The 12,711-nt window shown below is 42.8% G+C and overlaps 1 protein-coding gene across 2 annotated transcripts in view; it reads left to right on the forward strand.

Moving 5' to 3' along the window:
• The window catches only part of PARVB (parvin beta), a 56,613-nt gene that overhangs the window by 13,855 nt on the left and 30,047 nt on the right, over positions 1–12,711 (forward strand). The window contains exons 2-3 of one of the 2 annotated variants that reach the window (XM_054399403.1): positions 6,627–6,716; positions 10,159–10,229. In XM_054399403.1, coding sequence (XP_054255378.1) covers positions 6,627–6,716; positions 10,159–10,229 — 161 coding nt within the window. Of the gene's footprint in view, positions 1–6,626; positions 6,717–10,158; positions 10,230–12,711 lie in introns of those variants that run through there. The other variant, XM_054399404.1, reaches the window with a different exon arrangement.

Consider the following 12,711-nt stretch of genomic DNA (forward strand, 5'->3'; position numbering starts at 1 on the left):
TATGCATCAAACATGGGTACCTTAAGCAGTGAGTTGATTCTGTTCTCTGGAGTTGGTTTTGGTTAACGAATTTTTGTAGTTGCTAGGTGCCGAACCAAACCTCCCCTGGTGCAACTTGAGGCTATTTGCTCTCATCCTATCACTTGTTACCAGGGAGAAGAGACCAGCCCCTGCCTTGCTCCAACCTCCTCTCACGTAGTTGTAGAGAGTGATTACATCTCCCCTCAGTCTGGTCTTCCCTCAGCCACTTCTCACCAGACCTGTTCTCCAGACCCTTCACCACATTTGTTGCCTTTCTCTGGACCCGATCGAGCACCTCAATGTCTTTCTTGTAGTGAGGGCCCCAAAACATAATCCAGTATGCCTACAGGGCTATGACATCAGGCATCATTGAGACGTGGTGGGATGGATCATATGACTGGCAGGTGGGAATGGATAGATACAAGCTCTTTAGGAAAGACAGGCAGCCCTGGAAGGGAGCAGGAGGAGCTGCCACAGTCGTGCCCAGCCTTCAGATGGTTTGCTCACTGACTCTCATTGTGGAAGGCAGCTAAGCAGCATTTGTTGCAGCTGTGGTTTGCCCGGCTCACTCCTCAGTTGAATGCAACAGCATAAGCATTGCCACTTTGGACCTCATCCCCTGTGTCCTTCAGTTTAAAGCCCTCTTGACTTAAGTTGGCCAGCCTACTGCTGATATGATGGCTCTGTCTTGGTACTGTGAGCTCAGCTTGGCTTTTATCACTATCTGTTTATGCCCAGGCAGCTGTGGATCGGCTCTGGCTGTGCTGGTTGCTATCATTGCCAGATTAATACCAGAGCAGGGATCTATCTGTTCTGTTCAGTTATTCCAGCAGTGTAACAGCATGGTTAGTTGGTATTGCTTTGCTGGCTGTTGTGTGGTCCATGGCTGTTCTGAGAGCCTTGTCTGCCTACTACGATGTATAAATAATTTCCTTTCTCATCACAAAGGGTTCTCATCACTTAAAGTTCTGCTTTAAATGCAGTCTTTTGATAGAATGCCTTTATGTGGATTTGATCAAGTCTTGGATCTGCCTGGGATTATTAATTCTCTATTATAATTATTGGAGGCTTTGTCTTTCTCCTGCAGTCTCTATCAAAAGATCTCGGAGCCTTTTGTAAATGTTAAGCAATTATGAATGCAGTAGCAGACTGATGAGTTGTGTGTGTGGTTTGTCTCTAGAAAAGAGACAGAGTCCCACTAGAATCCCACCATATCAGCATGCATTAGGTTTGGGGCTGGTTTTGAAGTCTTTCAATACAACATTTTTTCTTGGAAAATGCCAGGTTTTGTAAATTTTATTTTCTTTAATGTTCCTTGAAGGCTTACAATTTTGAAAACAATTTTTTTTTTTTGTGAAAGAGTTGTAGGTGTCAGGTGAAAATTCTGCATGTGTGTGGCTGCATGTGTTGGTCTGCCTATATGCATAGGCAGAGGAGTAGCTTAGGAGATAGAACTGCAGGGTCTTTCCCACCAGGGAAAGCTGTTGCCTCCTGTGGAAAGTGGGAGCTTCAGCAGACATTTGGTCCTTTATGCAAGGGCTGGCTGCTTCATCAGGGGGATTTCTCCTGGCCATGTCTCACCTGAGGTGTGAGTGAATGAAGGTTGTGTCACTGGTCTCTTTCCTTCAGGAGTGGTTGGGCATTGGGGCAGGCTGCCAGTGCGGTGGTGGAGTCACTGTCCCTGGAGATGTTCCAGAAATGTGGACATGACACTTTGGGACATGGTTTGGTGGCCATGATAGTCTTGGGTTGATGGCTGGACTTGATGATCTTTGGGGTCTTTTCCAGTCAGAACAATTCTACCATTCTATGGTCTAAATGGAACAGAAATATTCTTGAATATGGAGTTTCTATTTTTCTTTTTTTTTTTTTCCTGTGGTTATCTGAACTCTTGGGATATGAATTGCAGGCAGGTCAGGACTTGACACTTTGGGACATGGTTTGGTGGCCATAGTGATCTTGGGTTGATGGCTGGACTTGATGATCTTTGGGGTCTTTTCCAGCTAGAACAATTCTACCATTCTATGGTCTGAATGGAATAGAAATATTCTTGAATATGGAGTTTCTATTTTTATTTTTTTTCCTGTGATTATCTGAACTCTTGGGATATGAATTGCAGGCAGGTGAGTCACTGTCTGAAAAAGTGCAGCTAGTCATGGTTTTGTCTTTGAGAAGAGCAAGGAAACTTGGGAAGCAGTAAGACATTGCAAGCAGGAAGAGGACTTCCTGTGCAGTTGAAGTTACGTGGTCACGGCATGTTTCCCATCTCTGTGCTGCTCTGACCAAAGAGGATGACAAAGTTACTTAAGCAAGCCATCTGTAATGGAGCCAAGGGTAACAAAACAGTCTAGTAGCTTTCCAAAGTTAGGTTTTAATCATGAGATAAAGTGCATTGTGTAGAAATAGTGGTTGGGTGATGCTGAGTAGCCAGCTTGGCACTTGTTGAATGCAAAGGAATGCGCCGTGTCCAGAAACCCCTGATTAGCGTCACAACAGCTGCTGCTTTCTGCTGTGTGGCATTCAGCCTTGCAGTCAGAAACAACTAGAGCTAAAATTAAGTAGCATTTGCCATCTGTTTTTGTGAGAGGCAGTGGCTTGCAGTCCATTTCTTAATAAGACAGTGAATAGTAAAGACTTCAGAGGTGAACTGTGCTGTCGTTGACATGTTTGAAAATTACACTAAAACTGTGAAGAGTGAAGGCAGAAAGGATCAAACTGCTGACGTCAGCTTGCTCTTTCTTCTAAAAGGGAGAAAGCGGGGGCATCTCTTCTTTTTATAGTGCTCCTGATGACTTTAAAAGCCATTCCCTGACTTGTGAGAAATACTTGACAGCCCTGGTGCCACTTCCAACCTTCTGCAGCTAATTGCTTCTGTTCTGTGCAGTTTTCTCTCATGCAGCAAGACAGACTCCCTGGCTTACAGATGTAGTGCTGTACAGCCTGTGTGTACACAGTTCATTCCTTATATTACTGTGTTTGAAAGGCCATCACAGCTTCCAGTGTGACTAAATCATGTTGACTGCTGACACTGCCAGAAACTTATCAAGCATCAGAGAACTGCTTTCCTGGGGATTGTTAGAGAGGTCGCTTTTTCTTTTGAATTTAAATTTCTGGTTGAGAGAAATACTCAGGTTTTGGCTGAATACCTTGGCCACTTCCCCATCCTTTGGTACATTTAGAATTTGCTGATGCGATCTTGAAGTGGTTCAGAGGACAAAGAGCAAGAGGTGCAAGTGGAGCATATGAGGTTCCATGTAAATATAAGGAAAAACTTCCACTGTGAGGGTGACAGAATGCTGGAAAAGGCTGCCCAGAGAGGTTGTGGAGTCTCCTTCTCTGGAGACAATCAAAACCCTCCTGGATGTGTTCCAGTATGACCTTCTTTAGGTGATCCTGCTTTGGCAGAGGTGGGTTTGGCTAGATGATTTTTCCAGGTCCCATCTAACCCCTAACATTATGTGATTCTGTGACTAGTGCTGCTTATTAGTTCAGGATCTGCTCAGACAGTAGATCTTCAGCTAGAAGAGAGGGAGGCTATTCCAGATATCTATCAGAAGTCATAGCTAATTCTGCCAGTTACCTTTCCAAGGCATCATCTTTCTGTGCCTGTAGTGACGCCTGACTCATCCTGTGTAAATTCACAGCTGAATCATTTAGACCATCAGCAAGTTTTGTGTTCAGGCTGTAACCATTTAGCAAAGTCTGTGTCGTAGGAAAAGGTGGGGGCAGACTCTTTTTGTGGGCAGGAGAGCATTCCCTGAATGTTGGTGCTGCTCATATGAGGGAGACTTCTGCCCTGGCATGGCATGGAGTGCCAGCAGGAGCAAACAAAACAGCCTGGGGCAAGAGATGCAGGAAAGCTTCTGATGGAGATCAGCCTGGACTAAGTGATACTACTTCAGCCTGTACTCAATTTCCTGCCCCATCCTGTCTTCTCCTACTGCAGGTTTCCTCTGACCAACCTATGACATTAAATAGAAAAAGGCTTTGGAGGAAGGTACTTCATACAGATCTTACTTAAAGAGCAAAGGACTATGCTAGCACAACAGAGGAAAATGTTTTCTATGGCTAAGGGAAAGGGAAGAGGACCTTCTGTGAATGGGCTGATGGAGGTAGAGCAGGCAAGGAGCAGTAATACCTTGTGTGAGACCTGCTGTGACTCATAACCTGTTGCACAAGCACAGCTCTGCTCTACTGGTGAAACGCTGTCTTCCATGGCTGGCTTGTGTGATGTCAGGATCTGTTATAAATCTTACAGCAAGGCTGCTGTTGCTGATACAAAGTCGAGGAGGATGGTATTTGACAATCAGTTAATAGCCATAAATTTTTACAGTACCTTTGAGGTTGGGAAAGCATGGCTAAAAGCACTTCTTTGTTGTAAATTTGGTTCTTCCCAGCAATGGTGCTCCATCCTGACTATTTTAACTGTCTCCACTTGCTCCTTTGTGGGTTCTCTGTTTTTGTGGTTTGGTGGTGTGGTTTTTTTGTTTCTTTTAAATATATTCAGCATTGTGGTTTGGTTTCCTTTTCCTGAGTCTGTTTGCTCAGTAGTGATAAGTAATTGCTGTGGGGTAGCAAGCAGGGAAAGAGTCCTCAGCATTTGTTCAAGTCCAAGATGAAAGGGTCCTGGAGTGCCACAGGAGTTGGAAATACCCTGGCAAATTTATGTTCCTGAGTGCAATTGCTTTTCTGCTTGCTGGCTGTTGCTGTGTGTGAACCTGTGCTGTCAAGGTGGGGAGCCCAATGGTGCTTTGGTCAGAGGGTCGAGATGACTTTCTCAGGAAGCTTCTTGGAGAGAAAATGCCATCTTTGTGGTGCCTGCTCTTAGGTGGCCAGCAGCAGGACAAGGGAGGCACTTAGCTTTCTGCAGAAGTGGCAGGGATAGGGAGGGATTACTGACTGGGAGTCCATAGCCAAGTGCTGTTCCCTCCCTCCCCCTCCACCTAGCAGCTGGGAGGCTATCTTAGTACCTCCTCCTGAGTCACCATGCCTGAATTAACATAGGTTTGGCAGTCCCGAGGTGGCAGCCCCTTATGCAGTTGCTGCTGCCCCTTCATCATCCAGACAGTCCATGCAGTTCGTCTGTGACCTCTTTGGGCTGCCAGAGCTGGGATGGCAGGGCTGCTGTGTAAGAGGCGCAAAAAAGGAGGTATGAAACAATATGTTTGTAGCAAGAATCTCTTTCTAAGTTGTCTGCCTAGGACCTGGTGTATGAGCTGTATGTAAGCAGGGCTCTCCTTTGGCAGTAGCCTTTTTGGTTATGCTGCCATAACCATGCTTTTCGGGTAGCTGTAGAACACAATGTTCTGGTCCTGTGGGATCTGGCCCAGCCCCACTGGATCTGAAGGCAAATGTTAAGGGTTTTATGTGGCTCTTCATGCTGTGAGGATTGGGAGCTTAATACATACATTCGTATTAATGCTTTCTTTCAGTTTAGTAAATTTCTCAAAACTAAGGTATTTTTTGTTAGGAAGAGTGGAGCTCATTTGTATATTAAAAAAAAAAAAAAAGAACTGTGTGCAAATGGTTAGCCTGTGGTTTGATTTTTCCAGTGGGAAAGGGGAATAGTGACTGTTCTTGAAGGAAGTGCTTGTTGGGATACTGTAACTATTTATTAACTGTTCCTCCTTTTCTTGCCCCAGAAAAGTTTGTCTAGCAGACCTTCTTTATTTGAAGTCCTTGGTTTTCCCTGAAAAGATTATGGTACTTGGACTGCTTCCAAAGGAGACTAGAACACCACAAATGCTGCCAAAAGCCATCTTTGACCATGCTAACACAGAGCTGTCACTGAATAGCCGGGGCTGTTGTGGTGTCTTTGTATCTCCTGGTTCAGATGCTCTTATTTCCATAGCCTGCCTTACAAAAGATAATAATTATCTGAGTTTAGGGGAGATGTGCCTTGGAGAATGTTAAAGCATTATAGCATTGCTACTGCTTTTCTCACTGTCAAGCTCTCTGAAGATACTAAAGAACTGTTCAGTATTTGTCCTCAAGTTCAGTTCCTGTGGCAGGGTATCAAGAGGTATTTTAGTAGTTGTTTTTATTGATGAAGGGTACTTTCCCTAATGAGAGTTCTAAGTTTAAGATGAGCTTGAAATCACAAATTCCAGATTTGTGTTCTCCTGATCATACTCTATTTTTAGCTATTGTAAATGCTAGAGTTAAACACATTTGCATCTTTCTGTGGCATGGGTCCCTGTGATTCTCTGAGGCTGTCTATGAGACCAGCAGCAGGTTGCAGTTCCTGGCGTTCTGATTTTTTCTGCTACCAGAAAAGGAGTTTGTTTATACAGTTTGCTGTCTGCATTAGATCTGGGCCATCCTGCAAACAACAGGCACTCTGAGATTGCTCTTGCCACAGAATTGGGTTTTTTTTACAAAATATTTTCAGCAAGTTGTTAGCCCAGTTTTATAAGAAGCTATAAAAAGGTGTTACTTGGACTTTATTTTCCATTGTGGCTGCAGTTCTTAATTCCATAAACTGTGGGCCTGTTTTGAGATGGATCTACCAGATGCTCTCTCATTTTATGAATACAAACCCCTATATATCTGCAAACTTTGCATTTGTTACAGTCTTTCTTTCTTTTTTCCCCCCCTCTATTCAGTGAGCGACCTCCAAGAAGAGGGTAAAAATGCTATCAATGCACCAATGAACCCAAGCACTGTGGACATCCATCCAGAAGACACACTATTAGGTAAAGTATTTGTGCTACAGACCTCAACTAAGTGATTATTAATGAAGGTGGCCACTGTGACCCCCATATCCATTGCTTTACTGCTGATTGCAGAGTGCTCAGTTGAAACTGAGAGAATTTGGCATGAGAATTGAGAACTGTTGCGTGTCAAATGTAGGCTAGAAATCAGAAGGGCCAAAAATGGCATTTAAAGAACAGCTCCAACTGTGCTGATACTTAAACTAGATAGTTTATGGGAAAACCGACTTGAATTGAGTGAGAATTTGAGTTCATCTGTGGTCATCCTAAAAGGAGACAGAAAGTTGAGGCTTTCAAAGAAATAGATGGAAAATACTGCTGAATCTGTCCACAAAAGATGTACTTCAGTTCCATTAACCCATTGGCCAAGTGCACCTCAGATGTCCTTCTTTGGTACGGAAGTGTTGGCATCTCTCTCTCTATGTATAGAGAGGGAAGTGAAGTGCAAAAGGGCCAACTCACAGAAAGCCTGTGGCAGAAATCTGTGTTGTGGTTCCCACAGAACCGTTTAACTGCCTTGCCTCAATGTATATACTACACTGCAGTGCTACAGGCTTGGTGAAAAGTGGCTGAAAAGCTGCCCAGTAGAGAAAGACCTGGGGATGTTGACTGACAGCCAGCATGTGCTGAGGTGGCCAACAGCATCCTGGCCTTTGTCTGGAATAGTGTGAACAGCAGGACCAGGGAATCGATCGTGCCCCTGTACTCTGTATTGGTGAGGCCCCACCTTGAGTGGGGATCAGTTGTGGGGGCACGCGCTACAAGAAAGACATTGAGGTGTGGGAACATGTCCAGAGAAGGGCAGTGAAGCTGAGGAAGGGCCTGGAGGTCTTCTGAGGAGTGGCTGCAAGAACTGGGGTTGTTTAATCTGGAGAAGAAGAGGATGAGGGGAGATGTTCTCACTCTCTACAACCATGAAAAGAGGCTGGAGCGAGGTGGGGCTCAGTCTCTTCTCCCTAGTAAGAAATGATTGGATGAGAGGAAATGACCTCAGGTTGCACCAGGGGACATTTAGATTGGGTATTACAAGAAACTTCTTGACTGAGAGGGTTCTGAAGCACTGGAATAAGCTCATCAGAGAGGTGAATCGCTGTGCCTGGTGGTGTTTAAAAGACACAGAGATATGGTGCAGAGGAACATGGTTTAGCACCATACTTGGTAGAGTTAGGTAATGGTTGGACTGATGATTTGAAGGTCTTTTCCAACCAAAACACTTCTGGGATTCTGTCATGTTCCTTGGTGGGTTATTGCTGTGGCTTTGCAAGCAACAATAACAACAAAACAGAATCTGATACTGAAAGAACCGATTATGAGTATTTAGGCTGCTGTAAATAGGAATTAAATGTGATTAGAATAGAAGTATGTAAAACAAACAGTGCTATATAGAAAGAAGGTACATACACAAATTCCTGTTCTCTCTGTTGCCCCTTGCCCCAACTCCCTACAAGAACAACAATGTAATTTAATAGCAAAAAGTGTTTAAAACTTGACGGAATTAAAACACAATTATTTTTCCCGGACATGTCTCTCTTACTCTACAAAATTAGCTGAAGCAAGCTGCCATGGAAATAAATAATAAAAAAAAATTAAAAATTAAAAAAGTAGATTAAAAAAGAAAAAGCATTAGTCATTTAGATTTTCTAATTAGAAAAGTAGTGGGAAATACAAAGTACTGTTCTGAGATGTGGGCAAAGTGTTGATTGCTCTCTGTGTATATATGGATCAGGAGTGTCCCCAAGTGATTTCTTCTGGGTACCACTAAAAGTATGTATGAGTTTAGAAGATGTAGGACTGCTACTGAAGGCCTGTCATGCAAAACACAGCCATCAGTGAACCTTAAGCAGAGTTCTGTGGAGAGGTGTTTACAGTTATGGGTCAAATCTGGTTCAGGGTTTCAGTTAGCAGCATTTTGGGTGTGTAGTGGGTGTCACTTCCTTCTGACTAGATTGCCTGACTCATCCTAGGCAGTAAGGAGGAAGTAAAGGAAAAGAGTTAAAAAGAGCAGCAAAGAAATTCATGGGTTTTGTAGGTTTGTAGAAGTTTGTCAAGTATGTTCAAACAGCAGGGTCTTGTTTTTTGTTATAAAGCTTAGGGAGCCTGGACAACACTGAACCCAAATGTCCAGGGAAGTCTTAAGATAAGCAGTTAGATGGTACAATCCTCTATGCAACATGGCAACGGCCTGACCAACGGTCATACCAAAACCCCTCCTTTGTTGTCATGCTGGAAAGAATTGAGAAATCAGTAGGAAAATAGGATTCTCTGTGGCCTGTCAAGACGCAGCTGAGGATAAATTCATGTGGTTTATAAGCAATTTTTTAGCTGAAAGGAATTTCCTCACGTAGCTGTTAACGCTCTCACACATCCTTGTGTTCCTGTTCTGTAATAGCCAAGTTTTGCTCTCCAATGAAAGGAACAAATCTAACCTAGGTCACAGCTACCCCAGGGCTACTAAAAGAGCTGAAATAAAGGGCACTGAAAGAGAGATATGCTACCTGAAAGCAAGCTCCAGAATTTAGAATGCCAGACTTGCTCCAGCTGCTTCCTAAATACTAGTGTCCACATCTACAGCACCATGTACGCATGTCTGTGTGTGCTGCTGTGAAGATAATTCTCCCAAAGGTTCTTTCATTGTTAACCTTACTGTGCTTAAGTTGATTTTGCTACCAATGTTTCTGTAGCAAATCATCCCTTCTAAAAATTAATCTTATTCATGCTTATTGTGGTTGTCCTGCTGGCCATTGACTAAACGCTCTCCATATCTCTTCATCTCCTAGCAAAAGAAGAAATAGAATACTTTGCATCTGAGAGACCTAGTTTATGTTTTTCCCACATGCACAAATACAGGTTGGAGTAATTTTTATTCTCCAGATTAACCAGAGCTTAAGGAATTCATGCACTCAGGGCTGCATGCGTGGTCAAACTTCAGGGAACCAGGGAGTGGAGGCACAAGCTGTCAGCCTGAGTCTCAGCAGTGGCACTGAGTGTAGTGCCATCAGCTTGCTGAACTCTTGAAGACGGTGTAACCTGGGCAGATATTTTCAAATAGAAATGAAATACAAATGGAGGAGAGGGAGAAAGGTACTTTACTGCACTTTTTGGCATGTTAATATTAACATGTCCCACAGGGTTATAGAGGGCAGTGATTTTCCTGAGGTATTCTGCATATTGCAGGGTGTGAGCTGGGAATGGTCAGTAGAAACAATCTTCTCTTAGGAAGTTAAGGCTCCATTGTCTTCCTGTGTGTCTCTAAATATGCCTAACACTTTGATCGTCTAGTCATCAGATAGTCCCTTGCTGATGACTAGTCACTGTCATTTCTTGATCAGCTGACAGGCCACTTCATGATTAGGAATTGCTGCAGTATTTCAGCAGTGTGCATTTAAAGTGTATCTCACTAAAGTTTCCCATTTTACTTGGACAGAGGAGAATGAGGAACGCACAATGATTGATCCTAATTCAAAAGAAGACCCCAAGTTCAAGGAACTTACCAAGGTAGGAAATCACTATTATGTCCTTCTTCAAACCTTTACCTAGTGAGGTGGAGTCATTACAAGATAGCTACTGAGAGCACTGTTGAGGAATAATTTGTTACTGAAATATGTGTGAAAACAGAGATCATCAACAAGGTAAGGCTGAAAATGAGAGAAGCAAGTAAAGCCTAGAAGTCAGAGTTCTCATGGTAGTTATGGAGTAAAGTTCCACTGTTCATTTATATTCTTGTGATTATCACAGTGAGGATCAGTGCTTAGCTTGAATCTACCTGCAGTCACTGCACATATAACCTGCATTCCTTCTGTTTATCAAAACAAGGAAGGAGTTGTGGAAAACACTAGTGAGATTTCAGGGGAAGAAGTAGGACTGAAATGAGCAAGGGCATGATGGGGGACAATGGGGAGACCTCTGATATTATAGGAAAGTTGGAAATGGGATTCTTCTTGCCCTATATTCTGCTGATTTTTACAAAGAAAAGTCCTCAGTTTACCTGTGTACTGTGACAGGGGTCAGATCATCCTGAATCTTATTGTCACTGAAGACACTACCCAAGGTGTTGATAATGGTGTTCCTGACTGTGCTGCTGTGAAGTATGGCTTCTGCCTCAGCAGTGCTCATAGTTTCTGGCAGGTGTGATGGAGGATTTGACCTTGAGGGAATAGTGTCTCTGAGAGCTTGTTCTATGCAGTAAATTGTTAAGGTTAACATGGTGAAATCTGGAGCAGGAAGAGAAGGGATGACAACTCTCAATAAATGTGATCCCTCTCCAAAAAAGTTTTGTGCTTGTGTTGTACTTCCCACTACACTTCCTCTTTATTATTTTTAAAACCTGTTTTTGTTAGAAATAAAGATACAGCTTTATCAGGGTGAATGTGAAGAATTTGGGTAGTGTATACTAGCTCCAGATAGGGTATTGAGCTGTGGCACATTCATTTCAGGAAATCTTCTGCAACCTGGCTGCAAATGTACAGTTTCACAGAACGCTTCAGCAAGCTGCTATCTAGTACATCTTTAAAACAAGCCCAGTGATCTGTTATTTACTCTGCAATAACATGTCTGGGATTACAAACCCACATCAAACCAAGTTTATCAAGGAGCTCTGCTTAAATTTCTTTGTTATTCTAATTCACCTGGTGTACATTAGGGTTTTAAATACAGTGAATTTGCACATTCTTTCTTTGTTAGTATCTAAACCCATTAGTTTTCTCAAAAGGTATAGTGGTCTTGCACCACTCTTGCAAAGTGGACTGTGGTTTCTTTGCTATTGGAGCAGCAGTTTTAGCATGAATAATTCAGCTGAACCAGAGTCCTTGCAGTGAAAAAAAGAGAACCACTCTGTGATGCAGGAAACTTTATACTGAGATTGGAATTGCTTTTAAATTGCAAATTTTGCTGTTGAATTTGATATGAGTTGGTGAGTCTTCCCTGGATGTCATATTCAATCAAGATTGTATTTCCCAGTTTAAAAGTTTGAAAGCCTCCAGGGGGAATGAAAATCAAGGCTAGAGGAGCACTCGAGAACATGTGTGAGCACTTACAGTGTGTTGCAGGATCAGACTTCAGTTCATTGCTTCAGTTTACACTTGCATGAAGAGAGAGTGACTTAATGCCAGCTGAACTGGAGCAGCTGGTGCAGGGAAGAGCGTATAACTGGAGATTATTTCTGTGAGATTATCCTCAAAGCAAAGATGTGTCCTGTAGAGTGCCTACTTGAAAATTATGTCATTTAGAGAATTGCTGATAATTTGGATACATCTCAGCAATTAAGAGTTCTTACAGAAATTCAGCTAGGGAAATATTTAACACTATGTTGGGATGAATGTGTAAGTCTTTGAGTTATGTTGGCAAAACCAGAGTTTGGATAATGCCAAAAAAATGAGCAATTTATGCCTTGTTTTCTGTGGTTAATAACATTTTCCAAGAACCCCAGGGATGGGTGAGAATTAGCTAAGTGCTATACAGCAGCAGCCAGCAGAAGAGAGTGTTTGCTCCACAGAATTTCAAATGCAAGATCTCCACAGACTAGTGAATGAGGAGATGAATAGATGGAGGGTTTTTTAGTTCAAAGTTGTTCTCTTTCTTCTCCCCTTAGAGAAGAATGTGTCAATAGCAGCAAAAGAGCCTCGTGCCTTTTGAAATTTGGCAGTATGAGTTAGTTTCACTCATTCCAACCCAAATCACTTTCAGCATTGCTTAGACTTGCCAATGGTTTTCTATCATTGATTTTGAGGGTTTCTGTTCCATAGTCACATGAAGTTAGGTAAACGGTTCTCGGCGCAAAGCAGCAGCAGAAATATGTGATGCTGACACTGATTTAATATTTCTTTGTCTCCACAAAATGTTGTTTTAGTTTCTGCTAGCCTCATGCCATAGAAATTATAAGCATAGTGCATTGACCAGCGAGAGCTCATGTGAATGTTTGGAAGTGATTTTGACAGAGCCATTGTAACTCTGGGGATGCACTGGAGACACAGGTTGTATA

The sequence above is a fragment of the Indicator indicator genome, chromosome 3, assembly GCF_027791375.1.
Source record: "Indicator indicator isolate 239-I01 chromosome 3, UM_Iind_1.1, whole genome shotgun sequence".
Taxonomy (NCBI): Eukaryota; Metazoa; Chordata; class Aves; order Piciformes; family Indicatoridae; genus Indicator; species Indicator indicator.